Here is a 20,649-nt window from a genome sequence, read left to right on the forward strand (position 1 = left end):
AAATATTCTTCCGGATAAATTAATTGAAACATTTCTCATAATTTGTTCTTGTAAAACCTCTTCAAAAGCAAAACATGTTTTTTGTTAATGTCTACTTTACATTTGACTTTTACGAAAACAATTTAGTTCCCTGGTACAACAGCTAAATTAAAAAAAAAAAACATGAAGGCAATGAAAACCTTTTTTCTGTCTTATGTACTTTTAGCTTTGGGTGTATGTGTGTAATTCACTATGACCTTTGAGGACAAAGGCATTCAGTCTGAGTCGTAAAAAAGGAAGAGATCTGATCTTTTGGACATGTCATCTTTATCAAGAAACTAAATGTACCGACTGGCAGTAGCATGTACTCATGAGGGTAAATATGGGGAAACTCCATTAGACATGTGACATTTGGTCAGAACAACCAGACAGATTCTTATTATATACACTTATTTAGAATTTAATTTTGAAAATTCCAGTAGAAAAATGTTTAAGATTTCTTTGTATACCTCCAGACTTTATTCTTGTTTTGCTGACTTCCCATGCCTTTCTTTCTGTAATAAATATAAATTACAAAGAAAGTTTTTCTGTTGAAGCTGTTCCACAACAAACCTAAGGTGGCTGTTAACTAACAAAGTCTTCCTAATGAGGAATTGATTTAATACATTTCTCCATAAAGTTTAGATCGTGGATTTTGAACACATCTTACAGTGTTGGCCACATCCAGCCCACTTTGATAAGTGTGCCAAACCAATTCATTTTAGTTTATATAACGCCATGGCAAAACAACTGAAATATATTCGACAGTCCAAAATTTATGCCCTCCTTCACATTTTTAAAAGCTCCCAGTGGGCTGGATTGGAGTCTTATATTTCACACCCCTGGTCTAGATCTATAAAAAGAAAACTTGAAATGTATTAACTTTAAGTATTATTTATAGTCTGCAACACATATAAAAAATTACAATAATTATTGATAAAGATTATATGCACTACATTATTCAGGAAAACTTCAAAAAACAAGAAAAAGAAAAAGAGATTCAAGTATATAGCTCTAAAAACAAAATATTGTACTTCACAGTAAGCCATCACCATCTAAAACACAAAAATATTACTACAAAAAAGGATAATGTTTGAAAACATTAAGAAAATATTCAGTTCATTTGTGTTTTAAACAGGTGATAAATTTGATCCAACATGTCCTCTGTGCCAACATTTTAGAAAAAAGAAAAGCAGAGTTCAAGTGTTCATAGTTCATATGTGTTTAGCCTTGTGAATTTATACTACTGATGTTCTCCAGCTCTGTTTGTTGGGCAGTGACTCTGGGCCTGGTGGGTCTGGTAACCTGAGCATACACCGTCTCTGGCTGTGGAATCTTTTTGGACTTCGTGGATTCTGTTTTAGGGTGAAACTCCACGAGGGCATAAGTAGATGTTGGGGAAAGACTCGAGGCATCTCCTGGAACATTCTCATTTCGAGTTTGGCCTGGAGGATGCTCCTAGAAACAAATCCAAAGTGTTTTGTTAAAAAACAAACAAACTGGGTGGAGCAGTGAAGAAAGAAGATGGAGGTTGATTTTGGGCAGGCGCATAAAACTAGTGTGTTAGCTCATTAAACTATTCTGAATTTGAAGTGAATTTAAAATAAAGCTGAATCAGACATTTTCTTTCTTTTTTCTCTTAAGAAAAAGTGTTCACTTACTTGAGCAGCCTCATACAGTTGATTTTCCTGGTTCCTTCGTTTACCTGCAAGCCAGTCACAGTAAATACAGATTTACTTACAGCACATATCTTCCACCAGAACGTCTAAATTCCTCACTGGAAATAACATTGACTCCAGATCAGTTCATGTTAGCTACAGAGAACTAATACACCCCTGTCCTGTTATCATACAGTGAACTGATCAGTCTGTAAATAAATAAATAAAATCATCGATCTTTATTGGTCAAAATGAATTTCCTTTTTTTTTAAAATAACTTGTTAAACTGGTTAAGGGCCTGTAGTAACTGTGGTCCCTTCTTTTTCCACAGTTATGTCTCGGACATGTTAATAGAAGGCAGCAATTAACAACCAACAATTAATTATTTAAAAAAATATTTAAACTATTTAATGCTATTTAACCAGGTGGGATTAGCAGTATTATTTTTTTCTTGAGAGAACTGCAGACGCTGCATCGATAAACACAGATGCAAGACAGCAAAAAAAGGGAGCTGTCTGCAGGGGTGTTTTGTTGTTTGTTTTTTAAAAGAGTAGTTTTAATTAATTACTGGTCAAAACTTGTTTCATGCAGTACTTGTATCCAATCCAATGTTCTGATGATGTGGGTGGAGCTCAGACAGCTCCACAACACACAACAACTGGAAACCAGGTGAGATACAGATAATGTGATATTCAAAGCCAACACTTTGAACTGATCCCAGTTGGGTTTTAGGGCAAAAGGCACAAAATATTTTCTGTCACATATTTGTCCAAGCAGAGTTGGCTTGAATGCTGCACTTCACAGAGTAATGTGAATGTTTAAATAAACAGCAGCAACAAAAGTGGCAAAGTGGCTTCACATCTAGGAAAAAATACACTAAAAATCAGAGCTTTTAACTGCTCATTCTTTAGCCGGTACCAAATATTTAGGTAACAGGTCGCATTATTAGATTTCAGTTGTGTCTGTTTTTTTGTTGTTTTATGTGTATACGTGTGTTTTTGTGGTGGTTTTTCTCTCAGCCAAATTCAAATTTCTTATCCCAGTGGGATTAAATTCAACCCTACAATTCAGTCCAATTACAGTTTTACCCTCCTGTGAACAGTGTTGGGGAGTAACAGAATACATGTAACGGCGTATCGTATTTAAAATATAAAATATGAGTAACTGCATTCCATTGCAGCTACCGCTTATTAGAATACAGTTACTTTGTTGAAATAAATGGATTACACAGCGGTCTTTTCCCGTTTCATATGTTAGGCTATCCCCTCTCTAATCTTGGTAAATCCACACATTGCAGGAAATCCAAACAAAACATGCAATAAGAGGCTCTAATATAAGCGTCCTGTTAATGTTGGTGGTGTCAGTTACATGGTGGACCTGAAGCCAGGAAAACAGAGCCAGCAGTGCACGGGCAGGAATGCATTTCTTACTTGGAAATTTCACTTCACATTTAAAGAAGAATGGGACTGACTCTGTTTGCTATCAGCCAAGCTACTCTCAGCATCAAAAGACTATTAATGAAGGCTGCATTACAACCTGCTAGCTGCAAATAACCATGTGCAGTTCTGAAAGCAGAAAGAAAGAAAACATATTACTGATACAGAAATAGTTTTCTATACAAGATCACTGCAAAAAGTGCAGCCTTACCTAATGTCCACCCTAGTGTTACTCATTTTATATTAAGGTTTAAAAATCTAGTTGGCATTGCTTTCAGAACTGCACATGGTTATTTGCTGCTAACAGGTTGTTAATGCTACCCATCAAATCTAACAGTCTGCGGTCTATGAACTAACCTCAGCTAACGCCAGTTAAAAATGTTAGCTCGGTGGTGATTAACCTTCAGCGATAGTAATAAATCACACAGCTATAGTACATTCATGTAGTTGTAAAAAGCATGATAATATATCAAGTAATCCAAAGTATTCCGAATACGTTACTCTCATTGAGTAACTTAACAGAATACGTTACAAAATACATTTTTGGCCATGTATTCTGTAATCTATAGTGGAATACATTTTAAAAGTAATCTCCCCAGCACTGCCTGTGAATGTGCATTACTTACCTAACATTTTAAAGCAGTTGTATGTTTTAGTTCAAATGTAGCAGCAACTCGGTGCTTTATTTCTAATTTTATCTCCTCCAGCCTATATTGCCTTACTGAGGGACACCATTTTTTTAGACTCATTTTCGCTGTGAGGATCCACGAAGCTTTGAAGACAATTCATTCATGAAAGTAATCTAGACAGGATAATTTGGATACATAGATTTTAAACCTTACAGCTGATTTGATTGCTAATCTTTGCTCATTTGTTCATAAGTGTGAAATTGGGGGAAATTTGAGAACCAATGTGTCACCTAATTGAACACTTTTTGAAGAGGTGAGGTTAACTTAAACAGACATTCTGAATGAAAATTACATTCACATTTAAAAATGCCTTACAAAGCAGATCCATACTATTGTACCAAATTTGGGCTTGACTTTCTTTGTTTTCATGGAGTATTTTTATGTATATTAAAAGGGTAAATGGCCTGTACTTGCATAGCGCCCTAAGGACCCTAAAGCACTTTACACAGCCAGTCATCCACCCATTCACACACTGGTGATGGGAGGCTACATTGTAGCCACAGCCACCCTGGGGCACACTGGCAGAGGCAAGGCTGCCGAGCACTGGCGAAGTGTCTTGCCCAAGGACACAACGACCGAGACCGGGGCTCGAACCGGCAACCTTCCGATTACAAGGCGAGCTCCCAACTCTTGAGCCACGATCGCCCCATTAAGCGCATACTTACATATTATATTAGATTTCAGTGTACTTAAAGTAGCAACAATTCTTATTTGACTGTTTTTGCTGAAAAAACAAATTGCGACTCACGTTTTGCGACAATGCAAATGATGACAATGATGAAAATGAAACCACAGAGGCCACCAGCAGCTGCGATAATTATGTTTGCACTTGAAACTGTAAAGAAAACAAAATATTACATCACAAACAATCTGACGAGAATCTGTCATTTTAAATTTGCAGTTATTTCAGTAATGGCAGAATCATCACACCAGAAGCACAAACACTTTGTGTTAAATCTCAAAAGGTTTTGGACTACCAATCAAAATTCACCAACCAAAGGTGATTAGATTTAGAAATTTTCATACACTTCTATGACTGTTAATGGAAAGCTGCAAATCCTTTTTAGATCTTCACCTTGGTTAACGGCATGTCTGTGGTGAGAATGACTGGACAGAAACCAGGAATTTACGAACTAGAATGGAACACAGGACACACGGTGAGTGAGAGAGACTGAAACAAGGAACAGAGGGACACTCAGCTGACATAATCACAGATGAATGAGACAAGGGGAGCAAAACTGAACATTTAGCACACAGGAAACAGGACACAGGCTATAAAACAGCAAATGACCAACACTGAGACATGGATTAAGATATACAATACAAAGAAAGGTAAACAAACACAGATTTGGCTGAACTAGACAAAAAAAATACATGGGAAGGAAGACAAATCAGGGATAAAGAAACTAAACTGGTGTTTTCTAGTTTTTGAGAGTTTAATACCTTCTATTTCAACAGAAAAACACGAATAGGCCAATATAAAGCGATGAAGTCTTTAAAGATTGAAAATTAGTTTTACTTCTTTGTTCTGCTGCATAAACTCTTTAAATTGGTATGATTTAAATCAGTCATTCATGTCTTTACGGCCTTTAAACTTACCTGCCCTTGTCTCACAGTAAGGTTTAGTCTTACTGTCTGTCCAGCTGACTTTATTGCTGTGATTACAGATGATGAAGTCTCCATGCAGGTAAACAATTAAAGACGAATAATAATCTGGGGTTTTCAAACTGTTTTCTTCCACCTGAGAGCAGTTTTGGGCATCACATGTGAAAATGCTGCTGATTTGAGAATCCACTGTGCTGCAGGTCACAGTGAGGTTACAGGAGTCTGAACTGCCAGACACAGAGTCCACTGTCAGGTCAACTGGAGAAACTGCATCTGAAGAGTAACAGGCATAAAGAGATTTAAAACAGGTCTATGTTGTATCACCATTTCAAAAAGATAATGAAAACAGAAACCTACCTTGGACTATGACCTTGTATTCAGCTACCTTTTGGTCTTCATTTCTAACCATGAATGCAGTATAATCTCCACTGTCATTGTGTTGCACATTCTTTAATAACAAAGAGTAATTTTGCCTGAAGAGCTCAGCCCTTCCTTCATATTTGTCAAACACAACTGGATCATTATTAAAACCACATTTAGCTATATTGTTAGTTTCATTAACTTTCCAGATCAAATCAGTTTTTTTGTCTAGTACAACAGATCTCTCTACATCCAGGTGTAAGTCCTTTCCACGGAGGAGAAACACATGTCGGAGCCCTAAAAGAAAAACAACAAACCTGATGTCAGAATCATCTTATTAACATGCAACTGGAACTCCTTAAATTAAATACAGTAGATATTTTTTCAGAATTTTTTTCTTAACTATTTTTATTATTGTTTAGTCAACATAGTTACATCATCTGTTTATATTTATATGTTTATAATTAAAATTTTATTCAGCTGTAATAAAACACCCTTACATCAAAGATCTCTCATATTAATATAGATTTGTGTGTAACTGCCAAAATGTTTGATTGTGGTTTTTCCTACTCCCTTCCCCAACCTGACTTGCGATCACATGCAGCACATGCTATGCCACACATCTTCCTTCAGTCACTGGTTGTCTAGGTTTCAAAACATTTACAACAATAAAATGTGGGCTTTCTCGTGAAAATCCTATTGGAAATTATGGCTTCCACCCAACTTTAGATGGTGCACCTCTAATATCTAGAGTTGTCAACATTTATGAAACTAACCAAACTAACCAGATACTTTTTTGTTTCAGGAAGCTTCTCTGCTTCCCTCCATGAGAGGAAAAGGGAAGCTGCAACCCTCAAACCTGTACAGAATATGTCCAGCCAAATCAAAAATCACCAATGAAGGAATCAACCATTAAAAATGAAATGAAGACTGAGATAAAGTTATAAAACATTTTAAATCCTTACTCTTAGCCTTTCAGACCCTAAGTGTCTGCTTGAACATCAAACAGTATTTCTTGAAACGCTCTTATCTTTTTAAAAAATTATTATTTATCATTTGCATTTACAAAAATGAACTAGCGAGCACCGGGGACTTTTTTTCATTAAACTGGAAGTTTATCTGACAGTGCTGTGACTAAATTTAAAGAGGTGATTCAACTGTTATTTCCTTCAACAGACAAAAGCCCCACAGCTACTGAGCTGCTGATTTTCTTACATTTATCATTTGCTTATTTTTGTTTCAGTTCTTGCTGACATCCACAAATGTGTGCATTTTGGGCTTTTTTTTTGTAAGATACAACAAATACCTTTAATAGATTAAATAAAGATTAATGAAACTGAAATATTAGTAGAATTGCAAAATCTATCAATCATGTTCCTTAAGAAAAACAAAAAAGGCTGTGTTCATTCAGTTCACACTTTGATTCCAAACTTTGATCGTTTTGCTTTCTCTCCACATGTCAAAGTAACATTGGCCAGGAAGATCAAATTGTTCTCCCTTTTTTGTCATTTTGTCAACATGTGTACTCAAACTGATCTAAAGGAATAACAGATAATGATAACTAAACTAGTGATGACTTCACAACATGTTTGAAATGAAAACTGCTGTCAAACTTAAAACTGTTCCTGTAGGTATTCATCATTCTATGTTTACAGTTTTATACAGTTTTATACTGTATTACTGTAATATTGTTCACATTTTCTCATTTAGGATCTAAAATTGCAGACCATCCACTGCTTGCATATGTCTGCAGTGATATATAGTGTCCATCAATTGTTTGTGTGTGTTCTTCTAACTCTGTTTTTTTAAGTTGAATGTTCATCTAAAACATACTTCACTCTCAAAGCATAAATGTTTGTACTCAGAAAGAGGAGGTAATAAAAATATTTTTCTCGGTAGAATAATTTTAGCATCCATGTAGTTCGTGACTGCTGACAGAATTAAATTAGAAAGTGAACACACTGGTGTTTATTTTTAGTTGGAGCTGAAGACATTGGAGTTTATCTCACAGCTATCAGAGTCTCATATGTGCTTCTTCATCTACTTGCAGTCTCACAGCTGTGACCACACACTTAACCACTTCTCAGTTGTAATATCAGCATTATATATTATTATGCAGCATTTCACATTTAACTTTGATCAGTAATCATGCTGTTTCTGTTGATTTCACTTTGTTGTAAGGAGTCATTCAGCATATGTGATCACCCATTTTATGACATACTGCTATATACTGTTGCTTCATACAGAAATAGTATTTTATCTGTTAGTTTTTGTCACAGTAAAACTAACTATAAGAGGAAGTTCAGTCAAGCTTGTACACAGATGACCAAAGAGAAACCCACAGTCTGTCTGCCTGATGTTTGCATTTGTGCTTGTAGCAGTTTGTAAAGCATTGTTGCAGGAGTGCAGTACAAAAACGTGGTACTCATGTAGCCGAGTTAATATTGTAGATGATTCTACTTGCTATGATTACCATAATTTCACAGCAATGAAGCTGCAGAAATGCATTGGTCTAATGTTTCCTTTTTTCAGAGGAAGTAAATAAATACAACTATCAATGTGAAGTTAAGTTCATCAGAGCATATCTGAGAGTACATGACCACTGGAAATTATAGAAACATTAAAGAGAAGACTTGCAAATGGTTTTAAAGCTCTGGGCCACCCCTGCTCCTGTCCTGCCTTTCTCCCCTGACTGCTCTTCCTGGGTCCCCTCTGCTGTCAGTTCTCACAGTTCTGGTGCTCCAGTTTCCTGCTAACTGTCCTCTTTTTGGCTTCCAGTTAAAAAAAAGAAAAAGCTTTGTGCCATGATGTCAGATTGTGGTAATCATGACACAGAATTGTATTGTCTTTTAACTTCTGGCTTTGAAATATATATTAAAAATATATATGTTTAATGAAATGTATAATTTGAATCATTTAAAAATATATACATTTGGTAGATTACGACACAGAGGTCTCTACACTGGCCCCTTTCTCCCTGCTCTCAAGCCAAGTAATTTCTTCTGAACTCAGCTGGGTATGGAGACTACAGTAGTTCCAAAGAAGTGGAACAAGCAGGCATTAGCCAGTTATAATGGGGAAGTATAAACAGAAAAGAGTGACGTGACCCTGACCTGGCACTCATGGAAATTTCCCTCTTACAGTCTTTTGTTCTTCAAAATCGTAATGAAAACATTGCATTTAAAAATAAACCTGTTGATCAGGGGTTCTGCCAAATGATGTCCAAATTATTCTAAAATGATTATATAATAAGTGGCTTATTCTAGTTCTAGCTCACAATTGCATATGGATAACACAAAGTTACGGGTGGAAACACAGACAGAGGGAGAGAAGTGATACTGACAAGAGGAAAGAAGAGGAAACCAAATTAAATAGATAGATGTCAGCAACTGACATCTGTGTGTGTGTGTGTGTGTGTGTGTGTGTGTGTGTGTGTGTGTGTGTGTGTGTGTGTGTGTGTGTGTGTTTGTGTGTGTGCATTCCTCTGTGTGTGTGTGTGTGTATGCCTATGTGACAGAGAGACACATTATCTTTTTACAACATGTGAACATGGCTGCTTCAGTTTTCGGTTTAATATCAGACACTTTTTGTGAATTTGTGTTCTACTGGTTTTGAGTGGAGTACAGTACTTCAGCGTTTATCAAAAAAAAACATTAAGGGAATTTTGTTTATTTGCACTACATGGTTTGTTGAGTTACTGAAGAAGAAGTGGACTGATCCCTACCAAGACTAGCCTGGGACATGGAACGTCACCTCTCTGGTGAAAAAGGGGCCGGATAAAACTACATTTTAATTCAACTTCAGCCAAATTGATTTGGGAAAAGAATGTAAAAATAACACAAAGAAATCGAGCAGATAGTCAGCACTTACCAGCCCCATGTTACCATTATTCATAGTTCAGAAACATCGATGTTGAAAATCAGTCTGATTTTTCATTTGTTAATATGTCAAAAGCATACTTATTGCAATGTAATTATTGTAATTTCAATACCGATTTTCTTGCCTGGTATTCATTTTTCACTGTATTTATTTGACTTTCTTCCTCCCTGACAATTATTTATTATATGTCATTTGTTGTTTGCCTTTTACAAACAATTTAGTGCTATAGTACAAAACCAGATTCCAAAAAGCAAAGGAGACGAATCACTTTGACATATTAGTGTACAAAATAATACTAATAAAAATATAATAATAATCAGAGTGTAAAAATAAGTGTTTACCTTGTATTTCAAATGAAAGCAGCAAAAGAACTCCCCAAAATAAAATACGTGCCATCTTCACACCTTCTGTGAATATCAGGAAGTACAAACTTCCTCATTTAAGATTTTCAGCAGTGATGCACACAGCCTGTGTGGGTTGTCCCAAGACTAAAACCTCTATGTGACGACAGTGACATAAATACAAAGAATGACTCTCCTCTCTTCTGAGCTTTCTCTTTCATTGTCACTTTTTTGTTTTTTACATTGTATTCCTACTGTATAAATCTTTTACAGTAAAAGATTATAAATAAATGAAATGTTTCTACGTACCAAAATGTTCAACCTAATATTGGAAATGTTGAGTTTGATTCGGATCAACAGTAGTCTGCTTCACTTACACAGTTTCATATTTGTTAAATTAAGATATAGACTAAGCTGAAATTTTCTCCAGAAAGACTCAATCCCCATAGGTATGGTAAGAAATTTTAACAGTATTAGGATCACTTAAAGCAAAAACTTGAAATTGTGTGGATTATGGGGGGGAAGGAAAAAACATGATAAATTTCCAAGACAAAAATGTGCCAGACAGGCTGGTCTGAGCACTTCATAAACTGATGATCTACTAAGATTTTTCTACACACTTTGAGAAGTTTGATTAGACTGGTTAGTTAAATAGCCATCCTTTACGACCAAGATATGCAAAAGCACATGTCTGAACACACAACACATCAAAACTTGAAGCAGATGGCTTACAGCTGCAGACCACACTGTTTGCCCTTCCTGTCAGCTAAGAACAGGAAACAGAGGCTATAGTTTGCATGTGTTCACCAAAAAAAGATTAAAAATCATTCTAAGAACTGAGACAAAAGGGTCCAACACAGAAATGTCCAAGGTGTATTTAATAAATCGTGTGGTAAACTTGTGGTGACAGGATAATTTCTTTAGTGCATGTAACCATGTAAGTTTTAAAATGTTTTTTTTTTTCACAGACTGTACATGAAATTCACCTTAGTCCACTGACATTACCTGATAAATGATACAAGAGTGTACTTACAGTACTTTTACTTTGAAGTTAAAATATACTGTTGTTGATTTGAGTATAAATAATAATACATTTGTTAGAACTGTAACCTTTTCAATAACAGTTGTTAGTGATAACGTAAAAAGTATTATTAGGTTTACACATGTCATTTCAATGCTACTACATAGGCTGCATTTTCCTGTCCTCCTCCTTTCTTGCTATCTAATTTGTATTCTTGTCCATCAACATCCCAGTGTTTATGACAAATCTATAAATATTTTATAGATATTGAACAAAGAATGTACAGTTTAAAAAAAACAAAGACCTCCCCCCCCAAAGAACAAAACAAGGCAAACAAAACCCAAATAAATAAAAAAAACCAATACATTTTGTTTTGTTTGAACTCATCCATCATCCTTCAGGGCACTCCTGAGAGAATCTGATTACAATATTTGTCCGGTGTGATTTTCTAGAAAAAAATCCAAAATATCATGTTAGATAAATATTATTGTCAAAATAATTTTATCATATATTGTACAATTATGCAAGAATTTTGTGGGCTCCTTTAGGTGGAATAGAATGAATACGAATTCTTGTAGTGGAAGTTACATAAAGTACAAATCAGCAGATGCTTCCGGGTAAGTGAGAAACTTAGTGAGTTACTGAGTGGCTGTATCTTATTATTAATATAGTTTACTTTATAAATAAAATCCATTGTGAACTACACATTACTGACTAAGAAGCCTACAGACACAACACTGTTGTGTCTGTAGGCTTCCGTCAATCTTATATTTTAATTCACAGTTCTTTTCTAGCTGAACACCCTTCTTATCTGTGAACTGTCATATGACTTACAAACACTTAGTTTGTCTGTCACTCCTCTAGCTTGCTCCTCTACAAATAGTTTTTTCAGAATTTCGTAGAACAGAGTTCTCCTGTTTTGTGCATTGGTCCTGGAATAACCTTCAAAATGTAACAAAGATTTCTGCAATGGAATAATACAGTTACTTCTCTTAAAGTGGAGATGAAAAACTACATGTATAGAGTCTGTATAAAATGAATAAAGTGTTTAAAGTTTATAGAACATATTTAACGCCATCTTCTGTCAGTACAGAACATTACAGTACAGCATCAGGTTGGTTGGTTGGTTGCGGTCAATAGACTTACATTATTATATGTTACCTTACTAATAACACAACCAATAACTCAGGGCAACATAACAAGACTAAAAATAGAAATCAGTTTAAGGAGGACATTTCTGTACTGCCCGTGGTGCAACTATAACTTCTGTGTTAACAAATCAAGGATATATTGCTTCTTGATGCATGCTCAATCATCCAGGTAAGGAAAGTCTGCAATAAGTGGGCAGTCTCGTGAGAAACTGAAGACGTTACTTGGATGAATGACAAAACATTTCTCCCACATCCAGTTGAACAGAATCACCTTTTTGGGAAGGATATACTGCCCATTTTCACTCTTTGTCTCTTTACCGGAAAAACTTGGTGTAAACTAGCATTTATACATGTAGTCTTTCATGCCCACTTAAAGATGATCTTTGCATTATTTTCCTTGTTATTTTAATTCTTTTTTGATTTTTTTCGCAGAATTTTTCTATTTGCTTGTGTTTTCTGAAGTTGCACTGCATTTGACTTTTCTGGGCCACCACTGTTTCAAGTGACAACTGAATCTGTAAAACCTTATACCAAACAAATTTATACTGCTTTACCAAAACATAATTTCAGCTGCACTATAATCATTCTTATGGCATTGCAGAATCATACAAGGAATGCTTTTGTGCATGAAGTGTATGCTTTAATACAATGCTAGATTTCTGTGTATTTAGTGTAGATTCACTGTTGTTGCTGCTTAAAAACAGACTGGGACTTACATTTTGTGACAATGCAAAGGGCAATGAAGACAGACAAGAGAAAGAGACCAACTGAAGTTGAAATCTGAATTAGGGTGGCTCTGCTGTGAACTGTAAAGAAACCAAAACATTGGGTTAGAAACGGTTAGAAACATTGCAATAACTGTACAATTATTTGTTAGGGTAGACTTGCTCTAAAAGCCCAAGCACTCAACTTTTGCAAATGTTGGTTTAAAACCTTTTGAGCTCTGTTAGAGTTTTTCAATGATTGTGATTTTTTTCTAATAACAACTATTAAACAACATATCTACTGCTGTGCCAATTTACTACAACAAATTAGTGTCACAAACATTTGCATACACAAAATGGTATGTTTGCTTCTTCAGAGTGAGGGTAGACCATAATGGTAAATGCATGGTATTCAGGATCAGAACAGAATGTGAAAACTTTTTCAAATTCTTGAAAAATCGGTGGGTTATGGCTCGTGTAAAGGAAACACTATTTTAACTACACTACAGGGAGTGCAGAATTATTAGGCAAGTTGTATTTTTGAGGAATAATTTTATTATTGAACAACAACCATGTTCTCAATGAACCCAAAAAACTCAGTAATATCAAAGCTGAATGTTTCTGGAAGTAGTTTTTAGTTTGTTTTTAGTTTTAGTTATTTTAGGGGGATATCTGTGTGTGCAGGTGACTATTACTGTGCATAATTATTAGGCAACTTAACAAAAAACAAATATATACCCATTTCAATTATTTATTTTTACCAGTGAAACCAATATAACATCTCCACATTCACAAATATACATTTCTGACATTCAAAAACAAAACAAAAACAAATCAGCGACCAATATAGCCACCTTTCTTTGCAAGGACACTCAAAAGCCTGCCATCCATGGATTCTGTCAGTGTTTTGATCTGTTCACCATCAACATTGCGTGCAGCAGCAACCACAGCCTCCCAGACACTGTTCAGAGAGGTGTACTGTTTTCCCTCCTTGTAAATCTCACATTTGATGATGGACCACAGGTTCTCAATGGGGTTCAGATCAGGTGAAAAAGGTGGCCATGTCATTAGTTTTTCTTCTTTTATACCCTTTCTTGCCAGCCACGCTGTGGAGGACTTGGACGCGTGTGATGGAGCATTGTCCTGCATGAAAATCCATGTTTTTCTTGAAGGATGCAGACTTCTTCCTGTACCACTGCTTGAAGAAGGTGTCTTCCAGAAACTGGCAGTAGGACTGGGAGTTGAGCTTGACTCCATCCTCAACCCAAAAAGGCCCCACAAGCTCATCTTTGATGATACCAGCCCAAACCAGTACTCCACCTCCACCTTGCTGGCGTCTGAGTCGGACTGGAGCTCTCTGCCCTTTACCAATCCAGCCACGGGCCCATCCATCTGGCCCATCAAGACTCACTCTCATTTCATCAGTCCATAAAACCTTAGAAAAACCAGTCTTGAGATATTTCTTGGCCCAGTCTTGACGTTTCAGCTTGTGTGTCTTGTTCAGTGGTGGTCGTCTTTCAGCCTTTCTTACCTTGGCCATGTCTCTGAGTATTGCACACCTTGTGCTTTTGGGCACTCCAGTGATGTTGCAGCTCTGAAATATGGCCAAACTGGTGGCAAGTGGCATCTTGGCAGCTGCACGCTTGACTTTTCTCAGTTCCATCCATTCCACCCATTCGCTTCTGCTTATCCTTTTCAGGGTCGCGGGGGGCGCTGGAGCCCATCCCAGCTGTCATAGGGCGAGAGGCAGGGTACACCCTGGACAGGTCGCCAGTCTGTCCCAGGGCCAACACACAGGGACAGACAACCATTCGCACTCACATTCACACCTAGTGACAATTTGGATTATCCAATTAACCTATCCCCACAAGCTGCATGTCTTTGGACGGTGGGAGGAAGCCGGAGTACCCGGAGGGAACCCACGCAAACACGGGGAGAACATGCAAACTCCACACAGAAAGACCCCGGCCTGATGTTGGAATTGAACTCAGGACCTTCTTGCTGTGCGGCAACAGTGCTAACCACCGTGCCACCGTGCTGCCCTTTTCTCAGTTCATGTGCAGTTATTTTGCGCCTTGGTTTTTCCACACGCTTCTTGCGACCCTGTTGACTATTTTGAATGAAACGCTTGATTGTTCGATGATCACGCTTCAGAAGCTTTGCAATTTTGAGACTGCTGCATCCCTCTGCAAGATATCTCACTATTTTTGACTTTTCTGAGCCTGTCAAGTCCTTCTTTTGACCCATTTTGCCAAAGGAAAGGACGTTGCCTAATAATTATGCACACCTGATATAGGGTGTTGATGTCATTAGACCACACCCCTTCTCATTACAGAGATGCACATCACCTAATATGCTTAATTGGTAGTAGGCTTTTGAGCCTATACAGCTTGGAGTAGGACAACATGCATGAAGAGGATGATGTGGACAAAATACTCATTTGCCTAATAATTCTGCACTCCCTGTAGAATTCTTCACCAAACCAAACATGGGAGGTTTTGAGAATTTAACAGAAACCTTTTGTTTCACCTGGAAACAGATAAAATCCTTAGGATAAAAAAAAATGCTTTTAGGTTTACAATTCTTTGTTCACTGAGCTGAATAATATATTAAAGTGGATTTATCATTCATATCATCATTGCTCTTATACTTACCTGTAATTGCCTTGCAGTCAAACTTGATCTTATTGTACTCCCAGCTAACTTGGTTGCTGTGATTACACAGGATAAAGTCTTGGTGGCGGTAGACAATGAAAGAGGATGAATAGTTTGTGGGTTTTTCTTTGACCTGAGAGCAGTTTTTGTCATCACATCTAAAAGAATGGTGGATGGATGAATCCACTGTGCTGCAGGTCACAGCAAGGACACAGGACTCTGAGCTGCCAGACACAGAGTCCACTGTCAGGTTAACTGGAGAAACTGGATCTGAAGAGGAACAGGCATGAAGAGATTTAAAACAGGTTTATGCCTGACCAATATTTCAAAAAGATTAAAAAAGAAACCTACCTTGGATTATGACCTTGTATTCAGCTACCTTTTGGTCTTCATTGCTAACCATGAATGCAGTGTAATCTCCACTGTCACTGTGTTGCACATTCTTTAATAGCAAAGAGTAATTTTGCCTGAAGAGCACAGCCCTTCCTTCATATTTGTCAAACACAACTGGATCATTATTAAAACCACATTTAGCTACATTGTTAGTTTCGTTAACTTTCCAGATCAAATCAGTTTTTTTGTCTAGTACAACAGATTTCTCTACATCCAGGTGTAAGTCCTTTCCATGCCGCACAAACACATATTGGAACTCTAAAAGAACAGAAATATTAAAAAAAAAACCAGAATTTAAAAAAGAACAACAACACAAATATCAGAATTATGTGCATGAAGCTACATATGGTCAAATGTAATTTAATGACAGAAGGTGATGTCAACTTAAGATCACTAAAATAATGTGAAATAGCATTTAATTCACCTAAAACTATATCAGATTCACTTCTCTATATTCTCCTGCCCAATCTGAGAAGTGAAACGTGGCAAATGCCTCCAGTCAGTTGAGGTGGTGCCAAGCAAATTATATGGGCTTCATAGATAGAAAACCTGCTCCCACTAAAAGGGATGGTTTCACTTTCACACTATTATACAGAGATGTGCTTAAATGTATTAAACTTCACAAAACATGACTATCCAGAGTTCTGAGCAGCAGGTAAGGATTTAATCTGTTTGCTATTAGTTATTTAATATTACTTCCACAACTGTTCTGTCACATTGTCTCTCCAAAACCTTCAGTTGTGTTTTTGGGGAACTTCCTCATTATTTTAAATCAAACTTGTCCTGACATTTGGGATAGAAACAAAATATTTAAAATATTCCCAATTTTTATCTGATCACTTTTAAATAGTATTTAAATGTATAATAATGAACTATACAACACTGTGAGGAAAACAAATCTGTACACGTCCATCTAAAAATACTGAAACTAAATTTAAGGAAGTGATCCCTCTTCTTTTATTTTCGTCTGCGTCATGTACCAACATAATACAGAGCAACTACCTAAACGTCATTCTCTGTCATTTATCTTACTAACAGCACAACAACCTCACTGTATATGATGATGTGTACTGCAGATCCTCTGAAAAGAGGATGAGACAAGGAAAATACAACTAAATTGAAGGCAAGCAAGTAACTTAATACTGGAACATCACAGGAACACTGACTTAACATACACACGGAACACAGAAAAGCAGGAAAACTGGGAATTAACTATAAGCAATAAGTGTTCTTGGGGAGACATGAACAAATTATGTCTTTTATGATTAAAACATTATGAAAGAAAAAAAACACAACCTAAACAGAAATTAGCTTTATAATGCTGGGAAACAAAACATAAAATACATCTAGAAAACAAAACTCTTGACATATAATACTAAATTAAATTAAAATGTTGAACTTAAAACAAATGCACCCAGGACTGTGACAAAACCACTTTTGTAACTGTTAGCCCAAACTTCCTAGTAGCTTACAGCGCCCTGGAATTTTTTTTCAGAAATGCTCTCTCTCCATTTGATGTATTATGATGTGCCTGTCAGCTTATATAAAACATGTCAATACCTGTTTATTATTTATTTATATTACATTTACTTGACTTTCTTCCTCTCATTCCCTAATGGCTTTATTTGCTGTACAAATTTTACAATATTCATTAGTGCTGAGGTAACACCTAGGTTTAAAGATAAATTGAGTTCATCCAGTTAGTATAAAAGTTGGTTCTTACCATTTACTTCACATGAACACAGCCATAAAAAAGCGCTAAAAAACACAATCCGCTCCATCTTCACACAGCTTCACAGCTTTGGTTTGAGAAAGCAGAAACACTCCCTGCACACGTGACAGTTTGATTCCAGTCAACTGAGTCATTTGCCAGAATGTACTTGTTAAGTTCCTTTTCTAATACCCTATTCTCACATCCGTCACTCGCATCTCTGGTGAAAGGGACTGAGAAGAATCAAGTACGTGCAATTTCGGAAATTACAAAGCAGGTTTGTGTGTTGATGTGGAGAACGGTCGGATCGAGAGAGACTGAAGTTCGGTTCACTTCTCATTACATCTGAGAGAGGGTGAAAAGGCTTAAAGTGCTAAATCATTCTTTTCTTTGTGTGTTTTTGCTAGTTGTAACTTTATTCTTTATAATATATAATTGGACATAAAATTGGAAATCAGCTCACAGTTGGAAATTCCAGCAGAGACACCAGATGGATTGATGGCTGCCCAGAAGGTGGACTTACAAAGTGGACTTGGATTCAGCTCCATCTCTGCTCATCATCAGCATTGCCATATTGTCTTATAATTCTGAGAAGGATTTGGACTTCCATGGTTTTCTTTAGTGGATTGCAGCTCACTTTGAGAAGATTTGGGGTCCCTTTGTATTTCAGGAGGACAAGAGTTGGCTACTAAACATAAAAGTGATGTTAAATCACCAACATACGCTCCTCTTCACAAAGCAGGAGTAAGCAGCCACAATGCACAGCTCACTAATTGCAGAGAAGAGTCAGCTACACAAAAAAAGGCCGCACCTACTGTAAGGCAGGAAGCAGACATACAGGGTCAAAATCACAGGAACACAGTCATATATGGGATAATGAAGACAGAATCATATTTACACCCAAAAAAATGTATCATTTTAACATCAACCTTGCACTATACTCGACTCAAAATCACCCACTTAGCCTCTGACATGTGTTTTTAGGTTTTACATATAGGTGTTGGCAGTAAAACTGGTATATTATTATAAATCATAAGCTCTCCCCAATGACAATAAACTTATTAGCTGAAATAGTGAAGCAGTGCTAACAGACTCTGTTCTTACCTGTTACCTGTAACAAAGTAGTTTGTTCTTACATTGGCAGTAATAACACGGTGTCAAGCATGGCTCCGCTTTCCTGATCTAATTAACTCAGAACATAAAATATGAAACAGAGTTTTCACAAAACAAATGTACTTTCCATGAATGCAACATTAGTCCGCTTATAGTCCCTCAGATTTATGTTCTGCAACTACATCATCAGACTGAGCTCTTGATTATAGAGGCAGGGGGGACTGCTAAGCATTCTGATTGGCTAGTGGTTAATCGGAACTATTGGTCCCAGTGTAAATAATGATCAACCCATGCAGGTAATACAAGAGATGATAAGATGGAGTTTTTAAGAACTATGAATGCATAAAGGCATAATAGACATGCTGGTCCAGTGTATCCATTTCACACTTTGTCTCTCCAAAGAATGACATGACATGGACACACATGCAGAACTTCCTGAGCGAACAGGAAAGGGAAATGGATTTTGAAATGAGGAGTGGAATCGCCATTTTAAAAAGCATTTAGAAAATCACTTTATTAAATTGAAATTCAAAAAACGTTTTTGAAATGAAGTTTTTAAAAAGCATTTTGAAAATCAGTTTATTAAACTGGAATTCAAAAAATGAATTTACAAATGCAGAATTCATTCAACAATTCAATATTTAAGCACAGAATTCTTTATTTTGATGCGTGTGACTCTTGTGGTTCTCCATAGAAACGTAAGGTCTGTAATCAGAAACACCCCACAATCTTATATATCCACTCCAAGCAGAGGGAAAGTGTTTCGGTGCAAACTAAAGGAGAAGAAGAACCACCAGATGAAGGTCCTTCGTGTGCTGTTCAAAGCAGTCTCACAAGCATCTCACTGATCACTGCTGCCGTATTGTAGATCAGCTTGTTAGTCTCGGTAAGCGTGGCTGTAGGTATCATCCATAGTGCTGCATTAACATCATCGAGTAGACCTTCTGAGGGTACTTCACGTAATCTTGGTAACCAGCTACGGGGGATCCAGGTTTCAAGCTTTCTGAAGAGATTTTAGGATCTGGGATGAATTTCTACCTGGGCATACAAGCTCTCGGGCAAAGCTTTGCTTCTGGCCTCAGTGGATCTGTTGGGTCCAGAGTGAGGTCTCACAAAGCTATAGGTGGATGTTGGAGAAGTATCACTGATTGGACTCTGTTCCATGGGTGGTGTTGTTCGGATAACCTGGAAAATAAATTATAGATAGCTTCAGACTTAATAGAAAGACTTTATTTGTAAATAGTGCCATTAAACTGCATTAACATAAGCAGGAATTTTACTGTGATTAACAAAAGATCACCTGTATCCATGACTGCAAAAGAAAATTACAATAATTTTTTTTATCCAAATACATTTTATTAAAATGTGTTCAACACATACTTTTAAGATATTCTTAATCAACAGTGCAATGACCTGCAAGTGCACTTCAGAGGCTAAGAATAATTTACAAGAATTAGGGAGAGTCTTCAACTCAGCACTAGACTTAGCCAGACCTACACTAGCAATTTGTGGCTGAGGTAATTTGGCTCTAAAGCTAAACTCCACCACTGTGTCTTTTTCTCCCACTGTCTGTCTTCCACATAAAGGAATTACTATATCTTAGACCATGCACTATTAGCTGGGAAGATAGCTCTGGAGGACTGGAGGCACTGGATGAAGGGGGCAAGCATCAGACTGGCCACAGGAGTATATCATTCTTGCAAAATCTAATGATTAAACTCCAGGCAGGCTAGATAGTCACTGTTTTGGGGTCATTTTAATTTCGCTAACACTCTGGTTCATGAAACATTCAATCAGATGCTGTCTCAGCAGTTCTCCACCGAATCTAGTTAACCAGCTAAAGAGACCACTTTGTCACTATCTTGTGCGTTGGGAGGTATAAAGTTTGTTTAACCAGATGTTTAATCTATTGAGCC

General features: G+C 36.8%; 2 protein-coding genes across 2 annotated transcripts; both read right to left on the reverse strand.

Annotated features, from left to right (window-relative positions):
- Nucleotides 1-896: 896 nt before the first annotated feature.
- Nucleotides 897-10,049, reverse strand: LOC146687292 (uncharacterized). The gene is made up of 6 exons (XM_085439534.1): nt 9,987-10,049; nt 5,764-6,063; nt 5,401-5,679; nt 4,550-4,636; nt 1,680-1,723; nt 897-1,476 (listed from the first exon to the last, which is right to left on the reverse strand). The coding sequence occupies exons 1-6, from the start codon at nt 10,039-10,041 to the stop codon at nt 1,243-1,245; spliced, it is 999 nt and encodes a 332-aa protein (XP_085295660.1). The 5' UTR covers nt 10,042-10,049; the 3' UTR covers nt 897-1,242.
- Nucleotides 10,050-10,836: 787 nt separating this feature from the next.
- LOC146687293 (uncharacterized) lies at nt 10,837-17,756 on the reverse strand. Its single transcript, XM_085439471.1, has 5 exons — nt 17,633-17,756; nt 15,868-16,167; nt 15,517-15,786; nt 12,875-12,964; nt 10,837-11,455 (listed from the first exon to the last, which is right to left on the reverse strand). Coding segments are annotated over exons 1-5 (720 nt in total). The 5' UTR covers nt 17,691-17,756; the 3' UTR covers nt 10,837-11,453.
- Between the last annotated feature and the right edge of the window lie 2,893 nt (nt 17,757-20,649).

Source organism: Copadichromis virginalis, linkage group LG18 (assembly GCF_057382275.1).
Source record: "Copadichromis virginalis isolate Kocher_CV1m ecotype Utaka linkage group LG18, C_Virginalis_male_GT1.1, whole genome shotgun sequence".
Taxonomy (NCBI): Eukaryota; Metazoa; Chordata; class Actinopteri; order Cichliformes; family Cichlidae; genus Copadichromis; species Copadichromis virginalis.